We start from the raw sequence: 22,879 nt of genomic DNA on the forward strand, positions 1-22,879 counted from the left end.
GAATCGTTGTTCTAACATACGGGTGAAATTTTTCTGAAGTTTTTATTGTCTTAGTTTAGTTGTAATGAAGTTTTATACATAACTTCTCCTCAAAGTCACACCATAAAGAAGGAAGTGTCACCAAACATGAAGATGACACTGCATGCTCGAAGGTCAGTTTCTTGTATGACACGTACACAAAATGTTGTAAACTTCAGAGCTCATAGCGAATCTTCTTTTGATAACCAAACCTTACACAGATCAAACGCGTTAACGAAATCAAACGAACAAGTGAATGAAGCTCACCCTCCAAGAAATAGTATAGTTGTATTCATGATTACTTCTTCCGAAGACAATGCTCTGGTCTTGCTAACACCTGCCAAGTGGAATTAAACTGAAGTCACTTTTTATCGCCTCTCATTTTCAAGCCTAATGACACAATAGTGGTTAAATAAAAAAAATAAATAAAAAAAGAATTGGGGCGAACAGGGCTTAGCAAAACAAGCAAACATTATTCGAAAGCAATGCTCTGAACATAATAGCGGGATATTTACGCAAGACCAGGATAATTGTGGGTTGCGTACTTTTCAACGAGCGCGACGCTAGTACTAGTCGACGCCAGAACGGAGTCGCTTTCCGCTTTGCGGCTACTCTCGTCAAACTTCAGCGTGTTTGCCGCTTGGGGCAAGTCGGGGACCCACCAATGATGACGTCACGAGCAGGCCTGTCCTTCTAAGCGGTATTGAACCCACCCTAACCTCTCTCCTGGGCAACAAGGCGCGAGTGCTGGATTTTGTCGTGTCACCCACCAGAGGTCACGGAGGGGGACAAGGATTCGAGACAAGTGCTACGTCATCGTGCCGCTAGAACACTCTTTGTCTTCGTTGACTGTGCACGATCCTAGCCGAATGTAGATGCAGCACACGTGCCCAACCCATGCACCGTGCTGGCCTTCGCGGTAGGTCACGTAAAGACTAGCACAACGGCCCTGTTGCGTAAGAGGTGTCGATTCTAGGAAATGTTGATCCCCTCCTCCCTTTACCACTATTGTTTTAAAGACATGGCTTTTTCACGGAAACCACTCGCATTGGTCGTACCGTTAGAAGGAGGGGTGCAGAGGTGAAGGGGGTGGAGGGAGTGTTACTACACTGATTGTACCCCCCCCCCCCCCCCCCCTTCCGCCTATGGTGCGACCAGACACAAACAAGCCCCATCTTATGAATTCAATCACGTGCTATTGCAAATTACTGGCATTCGACGGCACGTCTCAGCCCGCCAATTCTTTTCTTTTTCCCCCCGTGAAAACTAGTGTACGCATCGCCGAAACCTCAGACTCCGCCCGCACGTATGGTGGTAGCGGTTCAGATACGATGCCAGGAATCGGGAATGTAAGGTTATAGTGAGCAACGGCTTGACAAGAGCAATGCGCGGCGAATCCCGGGAGTCTTATTATCGTTATGGAGGTAGTGAGAACGCGACATTAGCCGGTAAGAAAACTAAACAACAGAAATATAAGAATAATAAGGATCATCCCGCGTTTCTTAAGCTATTAGTGACAAGAAAAAACAAAACAAAAAAACAACAACATTGTAGCGAGATTGTAACGTTCCGAAATAGACGTAACCGATAAAAAATATGGTACTATATACTGTAAACGAATTATTTTTCGCGGGCTCAATATTCCGCGATTTAAATCAAAGCTGAAGTTTTGAAATAATTCTCGCGGATTCTAATTTTCGCGACGCGTTGGAATCTCGATATAGATTCTAATGTCTTTACATTTTGCCAGAATCGTTCGCGTGACCTATTTGTCCAGAATTGTGAGCGATGGGCGAAATTCGCCAAAAATTAAGTCGTTTACAATATATCTATCTATATATATATATATATATAAAGCTGCAGTCGTTAGCACGTATCTTTCACAGCGCCTTTTGTTTCCTCACCCGAGGATGCCCGCGTCGATGCCAGCTCCTCGTACTCCGCGTCGATGAGATTCTGCAGCATGTCGTTCCTTCGCAGCTAAATAGAGAGAATTCAAGAAGTAAACGCAGACGTAACAACTCGTTTCCCGTTAAACCTTCTTTTTTTTTTTTAAGTGCGCGTTATTTAAGCAGCTGCTGCGCCAATGATCTGAGTCTGGCCGTAGTTTTTGCACCACGCACCCTGAGCATGTATCGGAAGACGACGGCTTCGTCAGCGGTAGGCGGGGGCTCGATTTCAATCGGACGCTTTTTGCCCCAATAAATGGCGATCGCCAGTGCTGCTTGACGGGGTCTCGAATCGAGTCGAGTGAAATAAGATTTTTTTTTTCATTTTGTTTAATCATTCGTTAGCCCTAAATAATTTATTGAATCTAGATTTTACAATAGGCAGCCATATCAAACCCTTGTTTCAGTCCCTCCCCCCCCCCTCAGAAAAACAAAAATGCGCCCTGGAACAGCTGAAAAAAACAAAAAAAAAAATCACAGATTAAAAAGAAAACATTGAAATTCGCCTGATGGGATGATTTATAAGCGGTACTCTATAGTGATTGAAGGAGTTGGTACGCCTATATTTGTAAGCGAGTAACCTAACGGTCTTACTAACCCTATTTGCACTAAAAGCTCATAGCATTTTGTTAATTCAGTTTTCAGACCTCATCGTTTAGATACTACTGCCCCTTTCCGTTATTAGGTAGACATACAGTTAGATTACAATATTGAAAAATGGCTCCATCAAGTTGAAGCCATCACGTCGAATTCTCAATTTGGTTAAAACGAATAGCCCAACTGACACGCGTGCCTCGTTCTTAACTTGACGCAAAATGCGAACCGACATCGTAACAGATAATAACTATAGCGTTAAAGGAAACCTTTACAGTAGTACTTTGGGTCATACCTGATAAAACAGTGAAGCAGACGTTGTGAAGTTTGTAACTCTTCGTGAAATCATTTGTGTATCAAGACTCAAACGGCAACTTCCAGCGATAGGACACCATTGGTTGGCGCTACGATCACATCATCGCTTACGCCAGCCAATGGAGCCCTGCTGCACCTGTGTCACTATTGCAACAGCAACAAAGTTCGAGATATATCAAATCAACTAAATGCTCAATTAAACGGCGAGAAAAAGCTCGCCGAATGTAGTTAACTGTCGTCACATGACCAAGTCATGTGACAAGAAGGTTCACGTCACGTCTTGCGTTCACGTGGCGGTGATAACATTATTTTGATGACGTTACTTTCAGGCCGCTTTTGTCATGTCGGTCGCTTTCTGGTATCGGTCGTTTCCTACATAACAGCCCTATGACGTACAGCAGGTCCAACAGTATAAAATAGTATTGTTACTGTGTCTTGTTACCGTGAATTGAATAAAAAAAGTTTTAGTATGAAGTTACAAGAAGAACCTGATAATAAACCACTTGGAAGCCACTGAGGTTTCCAGGAGATTTTTGTTTTGTCTTTTAGGGTAAGATTTGATAACTTCTCACAATTAGTAATCATGATATAATGCTTAAAAACAAGCAAACCAACCTCTGGGTGTTTTTTACGGAGCTCAATGACCTTCGCCGTCTCTTCACCGAAATCCTTATATGAGAAAGTCCCAAATATTCGGCTCAGCCAAAAAATTGGAGCAGCCAGAACGCCAAACGAAGTTGTGCACTCTGAAAAATAGAAAACATACAAAGGCCAACTTTTGCTATACTTAAATTTTTGAACTGTCGATTTGCAATATTTTTTTTTTTTCAAAAGTCCATCAAGCATAGGGTGACCATACTGCTCAGAGTTGAATACGCGACACCAAAGGGAGGTAAAGCCGAGAAAGGGGAAGGAAAAAAAAGGAAAGCGCAAAGCGGAAAAAAAAAAAAAAGCCGGGAACAGTAAGCGGCAAATTCTGACCGTTGGCATCGGTTGTCCCGAGAGAAATAACAAGTGAGCGACAAGAAAAAAGAAAGCGAAGGCAGACGAAAGGTTATGGGCCTTCGTTTTCCCGGGACGAGTAGAAGTTTCTGAAGTGCTTGCGAACTTTACTTATTTTTATACATTACGCTATTCTGGTGGTTTCCTGCGAAGTAAGCTAGAAAAGAACTAGGTACAGACCGTACAGGCAATGTCTTGCTGCTGCTTTCTGCGTATCAAGGCGTCTCCAGCGGTATTGGTCTATCGGGACCACCAACCGGGACGACCGATGCACGCATCAATACCCCACCGTTTTGAAGCGGCCCTAACGCATGGGAACTTTTTTTTAAATATTATACTCACTGAACTATCGTCGGCGCTTGAGGAGGTGGTTGTTCATCGCAGAGTCGTGAACTGTATAGCCGATCCCGGAGTCAGTGCAATACCCGTCGGTCAGCGCTCGGGGAGGCGCGAGGCCACATGACCGCTGAAACGCTGGTACGATATATTTCATGTATCTTTTACCGTCGTCTTATAATCAATCGCATCTGCAATCGATGAGTTTCGCCTCCGAAGGTCAAATGTGTTTCGCGTTTCGATCTACACTTGTTTCGATATTGCCTGTGTGACTTCTGATTGAATACGCTTGTGTTGTGTCTTGACATTTGTTTCGTTCGGTTTCCCTGTGTATCATTCAGTAGTGTAAGTTGACCTCATGTTTAATATTTGTTTTGCTAATTTGATCTCGTGACTAAGAAATAAATGCTTTATACTCCATACTCGTACGCGTTTTATTCAATTATTATCGTTATATCAAAAACGATTTGTTACATGTGGTAGATGCGCTTTATTTCGCTAGACTCGGCACGCAGGCATTATCACGCCTAAAATTTGTGGCCGTTTCGTTACACAGCCTACTCGTCTTCTATTACGCGGTGTTCAATGGTCTCGCGCGCTATCAAACTAACGGCTTCCCGCAGATCACGCAATCTTCTATCGCTTTCCTCCGGTACGACCAATGCCAACATTAGCAAGCGGTGCCCATGAGAGTTTCTATATGAAGCTACCTCTTTAAAAAAAACAAAGACAAAATAACTTACGGGCCAGCACGTGAAAGGGTCCGGTCATGATTTCCCTTATTGCTCGCTGCGCCGTGATAAGAAATGGATTCTTCAGGTCCCTCTGAAAACTGTTGTCAATCCCGAACGCTGCACGACCGATGTAGTCCATCGTAAGGCCCTGGAACGGCTCCAGCATGTTTACCTCTTTGCCCTGGTCGGCTATCTCGCCGAGCACGTCCATGAACACGTCGCCAACTTTAGCGAAGTGATCCATCATCTGCGCACACGGAGTCAAAAACAGAATCAAGCTTATGAACTGAAGCTCTGGCGTTTTTTTTTTAATCTGCCTAAACGACATTTATATCCGGAATACTGAGGCCTCGTTTTTCCTTGCATAATGTTAAAAATCTCAATATTCAATATTGCCACTGAGAGAACGGCGAATGAATTTGATGCCAAAAATCAACATTGAAATTTTCACGCCATCTCCAGTGGGGTGACGTCACATGTAGTGTAAACGTTTTCAGCGCTGTCTGCCATGGTGCCTCTCAAGCTCTCAGACAAAAACAGCAATACATGTACGGTGACTTGCACTTTGGGTTACCAAGTTAGATGTTTCTATAATTGTCTTAAACGTCTACCTTTCTGTAGACATCTACCTGGTTAGAAATTATGAGAATAGTAAAGAAAAAAGAACTCTAAGCACCCGATGGTTAGACGCTTTTCTATTCTATTTTAATATTTGCTAGTCAGGTAGATGCCTAACGAAAGGTCACGCAATTTAGAAATACATTGAACAATGCTCTACGTCAGGCAAAACAAACCTACCTTAATAATTTATTCAACGAGTCATGCATGGATAGAACAGATGTGGTATGGAAACGACTAAATGAAGTATTAAAACGTTGTCCCTCTAAACCAGCTATACACGTAATACAACGAGATGGGGTAACATTGCAAGGAAAAGCTCTCGCTGAAGCTTTCAATTGTTATTTAACTAACCTTGTTAGTAGCATACATATACCTTCATCAATGACGTATATGAAGCCTAGAAACGAACACAGCGCAGTTTTCTTTCCAACTGATCAAAATGAAATAACTTTAATTATGTCATCTCTTAAAAATAGCAACTCCTGTGATATAGACGATTTGCAGATGAAACCAATTAAGCATGTTTTGGACGTTCTATTACCTGTGTTAACACACATTATGAACTTCTCATTGTCCAGTGGTATTTTTCCTAAAAAGATGCAAACTGCAAAAGTCATTGTTTTGTTTAAAGGAGGGAACAAAAATGAATTTTCGAATTATAGGCCAATATCAATATTACCTGTGTTTTCGAAATGTCTTGAAAAGATTATTCACAATAGAGTGACGAGTTTCTGCACTAAATTTTCATTAATTTCTGACTCACAGTACGGCTTTCGCAGAGGTCGATCAACGGAGTTCGCTTTGCTAGAGCAGAAGGAGTTAATTTTAAAGTCGTTTGAAGAAAAAAAGTTAACTTTAGGCGTCTTCATTGATTTTTCGAAGGCGTTCGACCGTATTGACCATACTACCCTAATAAAAAAAACTCGATCGCTATGGAATTCGCGGTGTACCTTTAAACCTTTTACAATCGTACTTTAAATTTCGCCAGCAATATGTCGTAATAAATGGACAGAGTTCTTCTGTCCTACCCATTAGAGCTGGAGTACCACAAGGTAGCATTTTAGGTCCTTTGTTATTTAATCTATACATAAACGATATTGTTAATATCAGCAAAGCCCCATCCTTCATCATTTATGCCGATGATACCAGTCTATTTTTTTCAGGTACAGAGATAGAAGACCTTGTTAAAGAAACGAATGCCTCACTAGAGAAACTGTATGATTGGAGTGAAGTTAACTCACTAATAATTAACACTACCAAAAGCAAGGCTGTCCTTTTCAAACCCAAGAATAGACATGTTTCTTTTTCTTTTAATATCATCTTGGGCCCCTCCGTCATAGAAATGGTGCCGAACGTCAAAACGCTCGGAGTGTATTTTAATGAACAGATGTCTTGGGATTATCACGTTAATAATGTTGTTAAAAAACTATCAAGAGTGCTTGGGAAATTATGTCAATTTAGAAATTTATTGCCTCGTCACATAAAAATGCTTATATACAGGGCCCTTTTTTTACCCCATTTGAACTACTGTAATTTAGTGTGGTGTACCACATCTCTGTCAAATGTTAACAAATTACACCTTCTTGAAAAGACGGCTGTTCGCACAATACTCAATGTTCCTTTCGATACACATACACCCCCATTATTTAAAGAACTACGTCTAATAACTGTCCCTAATCTATATGAGTATACTTTACTAACACGATATAGATCAGCCCTCCGTTCTAACGAGCCTTTCCTTGCGCATATCTCAAACCTAACACCAAATATCCGGGTATATGACGTTCGTGAGGGGGAGCATTGGAAAATGCCAACAAATCGCACAAATTACGGTTTCCAAATGCTAAGGTATAATCTTCCATTTATTCTAAATAAACTTCAGAAGCATAATTTAACAAATATCGAGAGACTGAATCTTAGTACAATTAGAAATTTTTTCCTGTATTAAAATTTCGCTTGTATTGTGAGGTCGTGTGTTCTGTATGTTTCAGTTATCCTTGAGGTAGTATGATTATTATTTCTAGTCCTGTCATGTACCTAAATATGCTATGTGCCTTATATATATGTGTGTATATGCGCGTGTGTATGATGCGTATGTATGTATGTATGCGTGTATATATATGTGCGTATATGCATATGTATATATGTATATATATATGTGTATATATGTATATATATATATATATATGATTTTTTGTTATCTTTAACAGCGTGTTTAACTTATGCTGTTCTTCTGGTTCTTTTTTTTATTTATTTATTTATTTATTCGCTTAATGTTAAAAGCTGAAAACTTAATATTATTACTTCATGTGTAGTATGTCGCCGTGTGCCAATTGTAAGGCTGCAGAGGCCTTGTCAAGTCAAACTTTTGACTTTTTGCCCCTGCAGCCTACATCAGTTTCTGATGTGAAATAAAGAATTGATTGATTGATTGATTGAGTGTTCCGACTTGCCCAACGCTATTTTCAGCGGACCATCTCTGTCTAAACCGCCAAAGCCATTTTAATTTTCGAAGACACTGGGAACTTTGAAAAGCCTGACACCGTGCACTTTGGAAGACTAGACAAGGGCGTGAACAGTAACACGTGATCAAGAAGCCAAACTGGCTTTAAAACGTCGGGCTTTCAAATTTCAAGATGTTCGAGTTTTTTCTGTTTTGTTCTATTAATGTGTTGAACAGGGTTTTAGCCAAAACGATTACCACCAAAATTTTGGTTAACAGGCAAAATAAATGCCGTAGATTCCTTTAACCACTTCCGGCCCGGCGTAAATTTCCCATGGCTACCCTTAAAAATATGATTGAGGTTGAATACATGATAAAAGGAGGTCCGCGAAAAAATACAGCTGCAAGCATGCTATTTTTTTTTATAAGACGACGTGCCTTAATTATATATTATACTATAAAGACACTTCGTAGAAAACTATCACACAGGCACCCAGAAAGTATACAGCTTTCTTTTAATCCTCCAACATCTTGTAAATGTTTTGAAGTAAAAATTATTAGAAACTCAAAATAATGAAATTAAACTTATGACATACTTGGATTTACGTGGAACTCGGCGGTATCGCCATTTTTAATATTAAGGAGTGTGCCTCGGAGCGAAAAAGACCACTTAAATATGTTTCCAAAGGACAGCACAACCTATACACCACAGCTGTCACTGCGCCTCAGCTCGCGAGGGTTTCAGCAAATACTGAGAAATAACGCGGACTATAAAAAAGGGTTCCGTGTTTTCGGTATATACAAATAAGCACAAAAAAAAATATAACCACCGAGACGGCTTTTCTAGAAAGGTGAAAAAGAAAAAAAAAACTTAAATTGTCTTTGATGAAAAACAAAAACAAAAAAACAGCTTCACAGGAGCACATTTTCTATCCTACTTTTCTTTTCTTGTTGACACAGAACACCAGCCGAACTGAGCTGTGTTTGGGGTTGTTCCTTCCTATCGAAAACAGATTCCTTGCCCCGTTTCCTTCTCTTATCTTTACCAGCATGACGATTTCTAAGAATTTAGGCCAGGCATAATTGTCCTGGAACATGAATGAAAAGAGGACACGGGAGAGACATTGGGGGCATTGAAGGTGCACTAAAGACGTTTCTGAGATCGTCTGTTTTTGGTGATAACTCATTGTACGAGCTTACTAACCCGTCGTCACACCACGGCGCCTCAGCTGAATTCTGTGCTCCAGATTTTTCCGCTCAGAAAGGCGCGTGGTGCGAGCCTCAATCATATTTTTTATAGGGAAATAGACGTCGCACGAGCGTAAGTTTTCGATTTTTCAAGGGGGAAATACAATTAAAGGGAACCCTGCATTTGTATGGTTCCCGAGAAAGGATTAACAAATGTAGAACGTGCGTTTTCTGATATGCGTCTTTTGGGTCGCAAAGAGCGTGCTCCGAATCCCGATACACACCGATTTCTCTCTGGTGTTAAAAGCAGACAATGAAAACACCGATTAAATGTTAAAAAACATAAGCTCGAATATACAACCCCCTAATTTTTAGAAAAATAAATGCCGAAAACACGGAACCCTAAAATGTACGCAAGGTTGGCCGAGGTATGAGGGGAAATCTGGTGGTTTTTCGAGGGTCCTGAACTAACTAAGGTTTTGAAATACCCACTAAATTCGATATAGCTATTGAGAAAACGGCCGATAAATGCGATTCCCAAACCGACATTCAATTTTACCCGCACCTTCTAGGGATGTGGTGGCTTCACGTGTTCTAAAACTTTCAGGTCGATTTGGGGGTCTAATAAAAACATTACGTTGCACTGTCTTCTTTATGTTTGTTTGTTTGGATGAACTGAGCATTAACGTAATTCAGTTCACATAGTCAAACTTCGAAACCGTCGGGAACAAAGTGTGCTGCCCAAACTTAACTCTGAAGTCACGTTTACTGACATGCGCAGGTCAAAGGTGTTCCAAGGCTACGCGTTAGATGACGCCAGTGTGTCAGTGTGTTAAGTAGAGAGCCTGTATTACAGAAAGTCTACAACTGCTCGGTCGTCGTCACGTGGTTTATGGGCCCCGTGTGCAATACGAGCTGCGAACAGGCGCCGAAAGCGTCGGTCGTCTGCGAACGTCTCCGCCTTTCCGCCTGCTTTCCTCCTCGCCACAGGAAAATGCAGTGCAGGCGCACTTGCGACCAATCTCCGCAGGAGGCGCGCGCCATTAAATTGTGAAAGCTTTCCATGATTCGAGATGTGCCCTATAGTGTTTAATATTTTGTTTAGTGAACTCTACACTACCCAGATGGCGCCACCCTCCATCACGACCACCCTTGCCCCCAGTGTGCGGCGCTGTGCTGCGGGCCTTTCAGTAAACAGCGTGGCTTGAACTTTAAATTGACTCGGGCGTCTCTTTGTTCCCGGCGTTGGCGCGCTGGTCCCGGGCCCCGTCGGCTGCCGCCGTCTTCGGCATGTGAGATCTTTGCTTCCCGCAGGCCCTCGTGGACCTTGGGCTCTACCTGTCGGTTTTAATTTTTCAATTTACAACATACCCTTCCTTCAATGTGGGTTCTCTTGTGTTAAGCGGTTACAAAGTCCGAACAAAACACACCCGAGCACACTCAAACTCAACTGTTTGGACTAGCCATAAGAAGGTGACGAGAAGATGAACAGTGAACTGAAAAAAAAGTTTAATGGGCGAACTTGTGGCAAACAAAATAAGTAAAAAAAGAGCGTCGAGGCAGCAGGAGAGCAGGCGGCGATTCGGCGGCGTAACAGAGAGCGAGAGCACGACTGACTCGACAAGGTCGCGGGCAGCTGCTTATCTACAGTGCGTCACTATCTCGAAAGTTCGGCAAAAAAAGTTGGAGCGTCGCGTGCTTGAAGCGAGGATGAACTGGCACTTTCGAGAACAAGAAAACAGGACGAAAGGTACAACCAGAACCGGAATGAACGCGAATGTTCTAGAAGTTCGTGACCGAGCGTTGCTTTCTCGGCACTGCGGGCGGCAATATCAGGGTTCAAAGTTTGGTATCCGGCGTCTACGGCAAAACCCAAACTACCTGCTAGAGGGAGAGCAACATTGACCGTCAGCAGAACGGCCGCGAGGTGACTTCACCGTGGTGCCGCGGTACGCGTCGCCCAGTGGTCCTTGACTAATGGCTAACCCGCCTGCCACCCGCCAAACGAGTAGCTGGTCGCATCTTCAAAATCGGAATAAAACTTTGGTTGGGCTAGTTTGCACATATCGATAAAAAGTTGAAAAGGCGCGAAAAATACAGGACGAAAAAAGACGCGTACGAAACGGACAGGCGCCAGCTGCTAACTTAAGAGCCGAAATACTGCGTCACTTTGACGCAGTATTTCGGTTGTGATCCCATTTCCTGCCACTATAGCGATACCCATTCATTAATTTGGTTTCCTTTTCGACCGGAGATGCCCTTCGGGTATCCGTGCTTCCCGTTCAGGTTTTTAATTTTCTGTCCTCGTTGTTTTCTTTCACAAATTTCCGTTGACCACTGCCATCGTGCCAGCTTAGCCGCCGCGAACCTCCGTTCAATGAGCACGATGACGCGGAATCGAGGCGCAACATAAACATATCTTACAGAGGTCGCTGGGGACGCTGCACGAAACCTGATGTAAACAGGCCTATAGAGAACACCAACATAAGGCCTCGACGTAACGCCACTGGGGTGGCGCTACTATTCACAGGGAGCATGTGCAGAATTTCCACTTCACGCGAATGTGGCCCCAGCGCACACGAAGTGCCCTCCCACCTTGTGTTGGCTCGTTTTGTAAACAGCGCGTTGGCCTACATACAGCCGATCGGCCCGACTCTCACCAGCTTGAGCTTGAGGGCGGAAAAACCGGAAGTGATGCAGGCGCGCATGTTCTTCCACTCGGAGCCCTTCACGTGGATCAAACCTCGCCCAACGACTGGATGCATCTCGTCGGTCCTTATAGTTACCTGCGTAAAAAAAAAACAAAAAAAACAACAAAAAAACACGTAATTATTTTTATTTCCTAGCACCTTAAGTGAAGAATACGTAGATATCCTAAAGGTGACACGATTTATTTTCAGCATTTACCCACTCCTCCATTTCGTTCAACAGATGGCGGTTATGTAAACTGTGTAAACAAACAAATAAATTCGATTTTACCCCATTTTTAATTATCGACTATTTTGATCACGTCTCCGAATAAAATCTATAAAGCCTGTTTATTCTTCAAGTGAGAAATCTCTTTACCATACCATCTTGATGAATTACTCGAGACTTGGGCGAAAACTTGAGAACATCAAACGTGGAAGAGAACGAGGCTTCGAGACCCTGTCTTGCTGTCACCTTCTTTTTTTTCTTTCTCTTCCACGTTTGACGTTTCTCAGATTTCACCCCAGTCTCGGGTAAGTCATCGAGATGGTAAACATACACCATCTTGAATGCTCTGTCATGGTAATTTCATTGCTCTAGCCTGACAGCCTGATAGTAATCAGATGACTGGTTAAAAAAAACTGTTGAATAATGCCTGCTTTACTTATCTGTATTTAGTGTTATTTTGCCTAATGTTCTTCGGGTTGCTTACAAAATCGTTAGGGAATGAAGCTGGACGACAGTAATGTAAAGCTCATTTTCACCAGGCCGAAATTAAGTAGTCGTGTAAGCATTGCACCTCTCGGCTGTTTAGTTTGTTTGACATTACAGTACACACCGTAGACGAAATGTAGCTCAGTCCACTACCTCTCACCCTGAACTAAAACACCTACGTGCGGTTCTGACATTACTCCGCCGCGGGGGGGTTGATTTTCACACGGCGCATGTGCACACGGTTCGCATCACGTGAATCTGGTTTAGGTGCGCACGCAGCGCTTACATTTGGTGTGGGCAAACGCTGATCTGTTTATAAGCAGCGGGCTTGTTTGTAGCCAAAGCCACAGGGGCTGCTAGCTTCAATCTCGGGATCTTTAGCAGACGCGTGGTTCTTTCGGAGAGTAAGTCGTCTGCTTCTTGCGCTGGAGTTGCGATGACGACAAAAAAACGCCCAGCTCTGATTGGCTCTAATTGAAGGACAGTGGGTAGGCCTCCAAGCAAGCTGTCTTGAGGTGTACCCACTATCCTTCATTCAGAACCAATCAGAGCTCGGCGTTCTGACTTCCCCGCAACCCCTGCAACAGAAGCAGACGACTTGCGTTCCGCATTGCTCCGACCTGCGCATTGGTTACTCAAGAAGCGGGCTCTGGCACGCACGTCAGGGCAAATGTACCATGTTGTTTCCGAAATGGCTCGCAATTTGACCTGGCGTCCTTTATCTCTGGCCCATGTACTAACGGGGAATAATTAAATGCGAACAGAGGAGCGCGTGGCTCGCGGTACAGGCTGCGCCACTTGGAAGTGAGCGTAGGGGCGAGGGTGCGTGGCCTACTTAGACGTGTTCATGCCCTTCGCTCTGCGCTCCCCAAGCTTTGGCAGTGCGCGTCTCAGTGCGCTGAAAGCTATCAGCGCTATTTTTGCTCGCTCGGCGCGTGCGGCGAGCTTCTTCGCACCGCACGCGCTGAGCCAGCAAAGATAGCGGTGATAGCTTTCAGCGTACTAAGAGGCGCGCTGCCGAAGCTTGGGGAGCGCTGAGCGAGGGGCGTGAACACATTGGAGTAGGCCACAGACTCTCGCCCCTCGGCTCACATCCAGGTGGCGCAGCCTGTACCGCGAGCCACGCGCTCCTCTGTTCGCATTTCATGTTTCCCCGATAGTACATCTTACAGTAAATGAAATGTGGCTTTTGTACGACTAAATATTTATGATTGAATATGAACAGTTTACTCACTTGCTAAGTTATCGTAAGCTGTGAATAAAATTAAAAATTTAATGCGTTACTCAACGAAAAAGAACGGATTATACTGACCTACACTGTAAAGCCAAGAAATGAGTACGCCGTAGCATAAGGTTAGCTTACACGTTTTGCGCCATTATCCGGAGCTAAAAGCTTTAAAATTTGCTCGTGTCTTGGAATAATTATGGAAATGTGAAAGGTCGCTTTTAGATTTTAAAGCTGTTTAATTTCTTCGTATACACCAGGTCGGTCTGTGACTGAAACATACATTTGTCGAACAATATATTTGAGGACAATTTTGTGAAGCAGAAAACATGTACCAGCTTCTAGTGTAAGACAATATCGTCCTCACGACATCGCAGTCCATAGAAACAACCTGAAGTGACTAAATTTATCAAACGAAAACTTCAAATTTTTTAGGTTAAACAAAAAAGCAATCAGTACATATTTGCTTTAACCTTGAGTTCGACAAAATTATTAAAGCTGCAAGCCCTTTGCAACTACGGTATCAGACAGGACTGGGCAGTATCGCAATGCAAATATATTGTGATAGTATCTTAGAGATATTTTCGAGTATCTGTACCTCTGTATCGAGATACGATCGAAAAATATATTTGTATCTCAGTAGCGAGATACATTTGAGATGTGTCGCTTTTATCGCGATACTTTGCCAGGCTTAGGTATCTCGTTATGTTCGTTGTCATTTTGAAGATAAATTTTAAAATAAAACAACATCTGTTTAATGCGAGTTGCTTCGTAATATATATTATGGCATAATATGACATATAATAACTATGACATAATAAATCCCAGTCACCAACATTAAAAAAAACTGTTGTTTAAGAAAAACTTAGGGGCTAGAATAACCAAATCAGCTCCTCTCACAAAGCCCTCCACTCTTTCTGATTTAGCAGATCGAACGCTCTAAAGGAGTTGAGTGAAGAAAAAGCACGGTCCTGTTGTCCAATCTGCCTAGGCTATGGGTGAATCAGATGCTTATAATAAGACGGTTTAAGATTCGCCCTCATGGCAAAACAGGGTTTATTTCGGGCAGACGTTTTTTGTCAAGCATGGTACGTAGTCTACCGTCCTGTAACTATTTGGCTCAACGGGGCTGACATGTTCTCTTTAGCGGCATTAATGATAAATATAGAGTTCAAGGTAAGGGGAACAGCATAAAATGACACAAAAAAATAGCACGAGCATAAATTACCATTCATATTCTCCACGAACTGAACCCTCCCCACCTAATACCATTCGGGAACAAATGTATTTTCTATATGTATCTGTATCTCGTACCTGTACTCAGGAATACTTTCTCACCGGTTTTGCAAAAGTATTTCAGGGATATCGCGTTGCATAAAAGACAGATGTATTTCAATATTTGTATTTTGGGTCTTAAAACACACGTATCTCAGTATTTGTATTCCCGAATACTTTTTGAAGTATATCTGCCCAGCCCTGGTATCAGCCACCATCTTCTCAGCGGATGTATGATATGGCCTTTTGCATTCGCTTTTCCAGAACTAAACACAAACGTGTTTTCTGTGAACGGTAGTGCTCCTTGCATATCTGTTTTCTTTTTAGCTGTTTATTAAAGATTTACCGAGGTTCTCAAAACGCGGGAAAAATGCACAAAGACGGGTGTAGAAAAGTTGAGGGGAATAAATTCGCCGCCGTATATTCACATTTACACCTTATGCTTTCCGGAAAAACTAAGACGATATAAATGTGTATTGGAGTTAGTGCCAAAAATAATACTCACACCACGGTCAGTGAAATTGGAGAAGTTTTTGACGAAGACGTACTTGAGAAATTCAAGGTCCCGCACTACGAGCATTGGAACATCTCCATTGTAGAAGCTGAAAAATCATAGACAAAGAGTCGAGAAAGGTACGCATGTGCGGAGCATGGCAATGGTTATAATTTGTGACAATATTTTTTATATCATCGTGATCATCTGTTTATTTTGTTTGCTAATGAACATCTAAATGCTTGGTTATAATAAGGGTTCAGAGTTTTGGGGTTAATTTGTTTCTTGAATTCAGGGGTATTTTATTTTGCGCCTCTTACAGATTCGTGGTGTTTTATAAAAACTATAAAGGTCGGAAAAATACAGGCTTATCGGGGCTTCTACTGAAGAAAATAGGGCAATTAGGGCACTGACGTTGGTTATCAGAACTTACAAGGAACAATACACATGACGTAGGGACTCGGAAAACGCATCGTACCGAGAAAAGATGAAAAAGTGTGTGAAGGCGAAGAGATATGCGGCCTCGTATACAGTTTATTAAACGCTGTGTTTCAAGACAGCACGAAAAAGTTGTAGATAAATGATGTTATTCTCCCGGAGATTTAGATTTTCTCATTCGAGGTGGTTTTTTTTTAGATTTTCCCCTATTTTGATAAAACCGACTCCTGCGTTAATTCTCGCGTATTATCGGTGTTGACCGAAAACACGGAACCCTGATTATGATGCATATGCGGAGGGCAAGTTCGTCTGCTTCAGGGGGTAGCGGTGACATCAGAACGCCGAGCCCTGATTGGCTGATCACGACCCCCTATCTGAGCGTCGTCTGCTCCTTTGCAACGTCGTCTGCTCGCAACGTTGTCTGCGTCTGTCTTACCTTTCCTGCGACTTTCGGAAGTGCAGAGGCCAGATTCACGAAACGATCTTACGCCAAAAATATGCGTAAGACAAAACGTGAGAACCAATTCGTATTCACGAAACAAAATTTTCGGAAGTTTTGCGCAGGTTACGACGAAATCCTACGACAGCTCCGAAGCCGTCTTACGCACTTGTTAATTACGATCAAATCAGCATGGCCGACAGCGTCGAGGTCGCGACGCCCCACGGACGTTTATTTTTCTACGTGCGCTTCTCACGCGTCCCGACTTCAAGCAGCTAGAAAAAAGTAAAAAGTAGTTGAAACACCCCGACGAACAAGAACGCTGGATCCACAAACACCGGGGAAAAACTCCAACGGCCACGATTCCACTGAACGCGACCAAGCGAGCTCGGCAGTTAGGCCTAGCGGGCACTCCGCGACTCGGCGACAGTCTGCCCACGACCGGCTGGCGTGGTGAATGGAATATGCCCGCGCGACCCTCGTGAACCCTTCCCGTATTACACTTTGATTCCTGACCTTAATTTTCCCGAGGCAACGGTGACTCTTGCCGGTGAAAAAGCGGTGAATCTCCGACAGACGCAGGAAAGGCGGCAGCAGCGACGAGCAACAGCAACAAACGATAATCTGTTCTGTACGTCATTCCAGTTATCTGCTGAACGCCTGGCCGTGTACAAGCGGAAGCTGCAGCGTGGGATCGGCTGTGACGTGTTACTGGAAGCAACGGACCATCGTGATTTCATCCAACGAAGAGAAGCGTGCAGCCCCGCCCATGGTACCAGACCCGAGCGACCTCTGAGCAAGAAATCCTGCCATAAAAGCCGTCACCAACGTGAGCCGCAGCATTCTGGCGGCAGCAGCGACGAGCAACAGCAACAAACGATAATCTGTTCTGTAGTACGTCATTCCAGGTTGGTTTATTTCACTATCATTCCTAAGGCAATTATATCCTTGTCGCTGCTGCTGCCTGTTGTGCCTGCTATTTGGTCTATGCACGCTATCAAAGATGACCGATACGTTGTGTTTGAAATGCCAAGAGGAAATTCTCGATGATGAGCAGTCAATTATGTGTAGTGAATGCGGTTCCACGTATCATTGCGGTAGTTGTGCGGGTATCTCTGAAGTAACACTAAAAACAAAGGGCGAAACCTATCGTAGCGCGTGGAAATGCCCCACTTGTCGAACCTCAAAACTTAAGAAAGGCGCGACCAATAAACCGAAATCGGATGTTGACGTATCGACCATGTTAGTTTCCATGAACAACAAATTAGATGAACTCTTAGATCTCAAATAAACTGTAGGAGGCATCGAAGCATCCATTAGCATGATGTCGGCAAAATATGATGAAATATTAGAAAGTGTCAAAGAACAGAGGGAAGAAATTAAACAACTAAAAAATAAAGTGGCGGAACTCGAGGGAAAAGACAATGGTGAGGAGGTGAAGCGGCTCAGGAATGAACTTCATGACCTCGAATGGAGAAACCGAAAGCTCAACCTTGAATTTCACGGTATCACAAAGACGAAAGACGAGGATCTAATGAGCAAAATACATGAAATAGCTCCCAGCCTAGAACTGCCTGAGTTAGCTGAAGCCAAAGTAACAGCCATTCACCGTCTGCCCTCAAAGCCAGATAAAATCCCTGGCATTATTGTCCGCTTTGCTTCGCAAACAACAAGGGACGCATGGTTGAGCAGGAGGGGAAAGTTCCGAAACACTGGAAACAAATACTTCATTAATGAAAATCTGACGAAGCAAAATCGTGAACTAGGAGCCAAGGCAAAAGAATGGACGAAGGGAAAAGGCTTCATGTACAGTCGGGGACAAAAGTCTCCAGGACACGCGAGCTGCGACTGAAACGCATTGCTCTGCCATCTGCCGGTGGGTCGCCTGGTTTCGAGATCATAGAAAAGCGCATGCGCGTCCTACTGTGCCTGCCAACATGTGCGCTTTACCGCACTTCTGCGGCGCGGCGCCTAACTCGGAATCGGGCGCGTGGTACCGCCTCGGAGATAGCGCTTACTGACATGGCGCATATCAAGCAAGAAGTCACGGCATTTCGACTGAGCAATAAGTTCAACTCGTTATAAGGCAAGGTGCGCTGACACGGCGAAATACGGCGAAATGCGGCGAAATGCCCCAGGCGGTATCTCGAGTTTCGGAATGTGTAGCAGACGCTCGTCAGCCGCCAGCGCTATCTCCGAGGTGGTACCACGCGCCCGATTCCGAGTTAGGCACTGTGCCACAGAAGAGCGGGAAAACACACATGTTTGCAGGCAGAGTAGGACGCGCATGCGCTTTTGTGTGATCTCGAAACCAGGCCACCCGCCGGCAGATGGCAGAGCGATGCGTTTCAGCCGCAGCTCGCACGTCCTGGAGACTTTTGTCCCCGACTGTACGTATGGCATAGGAATGGAAAAGTCTTTATCAGGCGCAAAGATGGTGATGACGCCTATGTGATTAGAAGCGAAGATGATCTGAAAGCGATCCATTCGTAGCTCGAGGTCTTTATTGTCTAGATACTAGGGCCTTCGCAATTCATCAAAGAATCACCATACGTACTTCCCGCTGATTTTTCACAATATCTTGAAGGCAGTTTTGAGTCGTCACTGAAAGTTTTTCATTTAAATGCAAGGTCTGCTAGAAATAAAGTAACAGATCTCGAGTGTCTTTTTAGCCAGTTTTCAATTAAATTCAATATAATTATGTTTACCGAGACATGGTATACTGAGGAAGAAGATGTTTTTAGGCTGCCATCTTATAACCACTACTGTTTAAGTCGTGTTTCTAATCGTGGCGGAGGTGTATGTTTGTTGATTGAAGAAAGCATCAAAACCGAATTATTATCTACTTTTTGTACTATGACAAAGGATTATAAAGTGTTATCTTTGGTGGCAGAAAATATGCTTATATCTGTGGTTTACCGTCCACCGGATGGCAATATTAATACTTTTCTTGCATATTTTGAGGGGTTTTTGGGATTCGGTAGTGATAATAACTTGAAGGTAATCATTGGAGGAGATTTAAATATTAATATGCTACTTGATACTACGCCTAGAACTGAATTTGAAGTATTACTTACAACGTATGGATATGCTAACATAATAACTCTACCAACAAGAATTACAGTGCACACGGAAACTCTTATTGACCTTTTTATTGCAAACATTGATCACGTATGTCTGAAAGCTGGTATACTTACCACCCATATAAGCGATCACCTACCTATATTCCTATGTGTAAATGATAGTCTTTCTCACAAAAAAAATGCAGAGTCATTTAGGCACTTTCAGCATATCACCCCTTATAATCTGGACATGTTTCGTAATGATATTGAAAATGCTGACTGGAACAATGTTTTTGCTGCAACAGACCTTGATGTAGCTTACGACACGTTCCTAGAGAGTTTTAAACGCCTCTATATAAAAAATTTTCCTTACAAAAAAAAAAAAAAAAAAAAACGAAAAAATCATGTAGAATTCGGAAACCATGGATTACCCCAAGTCTTTTATCGAAAATTAATGAAAAAAACAAGTTATTCCAAAGATTTAACAAATCAAGAAATCAAGATGATTTGACAAAGTTTAAAGCTTATCGCAACCAGTTAACGAAGGAACTAAGAACCGCTAGGGAACGGTATTATCACAATAGTTTTAGATCTTCAGCTGGACGTATTGATGTTATTTGGAAAAAAGTAAACTCAATTAGAAAAAATAATCAGAACCATGACAACATAGATTGCATATTAACGGCGAAGAAGTTAAAGATACTGCTATAGCTAATGTATCTAATGATTACTTTGTAAATCTAGTTTCTCTAGCTCACGACAATAAGGCTTGCGAATATATTAAATATAGAAACTTCAATTCAATATTCTTAGATCCCGTTAGCGATTCCGAGGTCTTTAATGTATTTATGAACTTAAATAATACATGCAGTAGAGATGCAGATGATATTAAAATTAGACCCGTAAAATATGTATTAGACTTAGTCGTGCATTGTTTAACTCATATATTTAACTTGTGTTTATCTGCAGGTATATTTCCAAAGCGTATGCAGATTGCCAAAGTTTCTGTACTGCATAAGAAAGGTGATAAGAATGACATTAATAACTATAGACCTGTTTCAATACTTCCCGTGTTTTCAAAAGGGCTTGAAAAACTTATTCATGTAAGATTGTCAAATTTTTTCGAAAAGTATGAACTCATTACAAGGTCGCAGTTTGGATTCTAAAAACATTGTTCTACGGAACTTGCCTTACTTGAAGAAAAAGAATTTATCTTACGCAACTTAGAGGAAAAGAAACTTGTTTTAGGGGTTTATATTGATTTTACTAAAGCTTTCGATTATTTAAACCACGAATTGTTATTACAAAAGCTCGAATTTTATGGTGTTCGGGGGAAAGCCTTGCATCTACTACGGTCCTATCTCGAAAATCGGAAACAATATGTGTGTTGCGGTAACTTTTGTTCTAATATAAAACAAATTTCCTCAGGGGTACCACAGGGAAGTATTTTAGGTCCATTTCTTTTTAATGTCTATGTAAATGATATAGTAAATATTGACCAGTCTATTAAAATTGTAATGTATGCAGACGATACAACACTTCTCTATGCTTCTGATAATGCAGAAGAGCGCGTGTCAAAAATTAATTTAGTATTAGATAAAATACCATCATGGACCAACAGGAACGCTCTAAAAATGAATACTAGCAAAACTAAAGCTGTTATATTTCGGACAAAACATAAAGTTATTCCATCAATATGTAGGATAACCTTAAACTCAGTAGACATCGAATTGGTAGAGAATTTTAAAACACTTGGTGTAGTGTTTTCTCATAATATGACCTGGGACCATCATATTGCGTATCTAAATAAAAAGCTATCTAAGGTTGTAGGGCTGATATGCAGGCACCGGTATATACTTCCAACATCGATTAAAATCTTGTTATATAAATCGTTATTTTATTCTCATTTGAATTACTGTTCTTTAGTCTGGAGCACAACTACAATAACAAACTTGGAGGAAGTACACTTAATTCAAAAAAGAATACTAAGAACTATTGCAAACGCACCCTATTTGCCGCATACAGAAAACTTATTCAAAATTTATAATATACTTAGTATCAAAAATATGTATAGCTATAGACTATCCACAAGCCTTAAAAAAGAATTGCAACATAACACGTCTTCCTTGGTAACATTGTCAAATTTACAAAAACATGTTTTAACGTATCAAACTGGTAACCCCGATTATTGGCAAATAGCAACGTGTCGATTGAACGTTGGCAAAGAAATGTTAGCCTACCGAGTCCCAAGACTTCTCAATTCACTAATTTTACACAATATTGATATAGATAAATTGAGTTTAAATGAATTACGTTCTGTCATGTATACCTTTGATGTAGACTACTGATATTTGGTTTTGTATATCTTCGATGTTGTATCTCTATGTTCTCGGTAAGTTGTTAATAATTCCCTTCATGTCCATGTATTTGTATTTATTATGTAAACGTAGATTTTGTACATTGATATGCTTTAAAGATTAACTAGGTAATTGATATCCGTTAAATGTGCTTATTCTTTGATTGAATGCCTTTGTATTTTATTTTGTTCCCTCTGACTGCTGCTGAATGTAACTGGGGCCGAGAGCATGTCAAGCCGTCTATCGCGGCTTTTATTCTCGGCCCCATCATTACCTGTAATGGGAAATAAAAAATAAAGCTTATTATTATAAAGGTAAAGCAGCCATCGCTTTGACTAGCAGACGTAAAGCAGACCACGTTAACTGCGCCAACCTGCCGACGCCGTTAAAGGGGCCCTCCAACAGTATTTGAGCGTCGACTTTTTTTTTTGCGGTTTCTACACGCTAGTGGTCCCGAAAACCCAGTGGACAACGAAAGAGTTTGAAAATATTAGCGCATCATATTTTAATTTGACAATTCGGAAACACCTCCTCCGACGGTGGCGCCGCAAGGTGCCGAATGCGCGCGCATAACGGCGCTCCCTTTCACAATACGTCACACTCTCTGGGTTTCGTGATTGGCGAGAGCCGTGCCAGGCATTTTGAAGCGAAATAAAGTGTATCACACGCTAACCGTCATTATTTCTCTAACAAGTCATCTTTATAGAGCTAATAAAGTTGCAAAGTAATTTAAAGTTCAAAAAGGGCGAAAACAACGCCTCGTCAGAGCCGTTTATCGAGAGAGTTTGGCCATACATTGGTTTGAATAGGCGAGCATCTCGGGGCCAACCACAGGCCGCGAAACAGCCCCTATCGGTGGTCGTGAGCTCTAAATTTGTGACACGACTAATTCAAGCCGTTTTAGCGTCGCTAGAGTTAAAAGGTGTAACTCTCAGTGACTGAAAACTTTGTGCGTGCGATGTTTTTGTCACGCCAATATTCAAGTGTA

General features: G+C 42.2%; 1 protein-coding gene across 1 annotated transcript in view; it reads right to left on the bottom strand.

The window, feature by feature from the left end:
* The window catches only part of LOC8030581 (cytochrome P450 3A14), a 53,002-nt gene that overhangs the window by 20,703 nt on the left and 9,420 nt on the right, over nucleotides 1-22,879 (bottom strand). The window contains exons 4-9 of the mRNA XM_040206709.2: nucleotides 15,608-15,704; nucleotides 11,861-11,986; nucleotides 4,958-5,195; nucleotides 3,492-3,622; nucleotides 1,923-1,998; nucleotides 286-355 (exon numbers count right to left, since the gene is read on the bottom strand). Of these exons, the coding sequence (XP_040062643.1) occupies nucleotides 286-355; nucleotides 1,923-1,998; nucleotides 3,492-3,622; nucleotides 4,958-5,195; nucleotides 11,861-11,986; nucleotides 15,608-15,704 (738 nt within the window). The remainder of the gene's footprint in view (nucleotides 1-285; nucleotides 356-1,922; nucleotides 1,999-3,491; nucleotides 3,623-4,957; nucleotides 5,196-11,860; nucleotides 11,987-15,607; nucleotides 15,705-22,879) is intronic.

This window comes from Ixodes scapularis, unplaced genomic scaffold (assembly GCF_016920785.2).
Source record: "Ixodes scapularis isolate PalLabHiFi unplaced genomic scaffold, ASM1692078v2 PGA_scaffold6__148_contigs__length_123643588, whole genome shotgun sequence".
NCBI lineage: Eukaryota > Metazoa > Arthropoda > Arachnida > Ixodida > Ixodidae > Ixodes > Ixodes scapularis.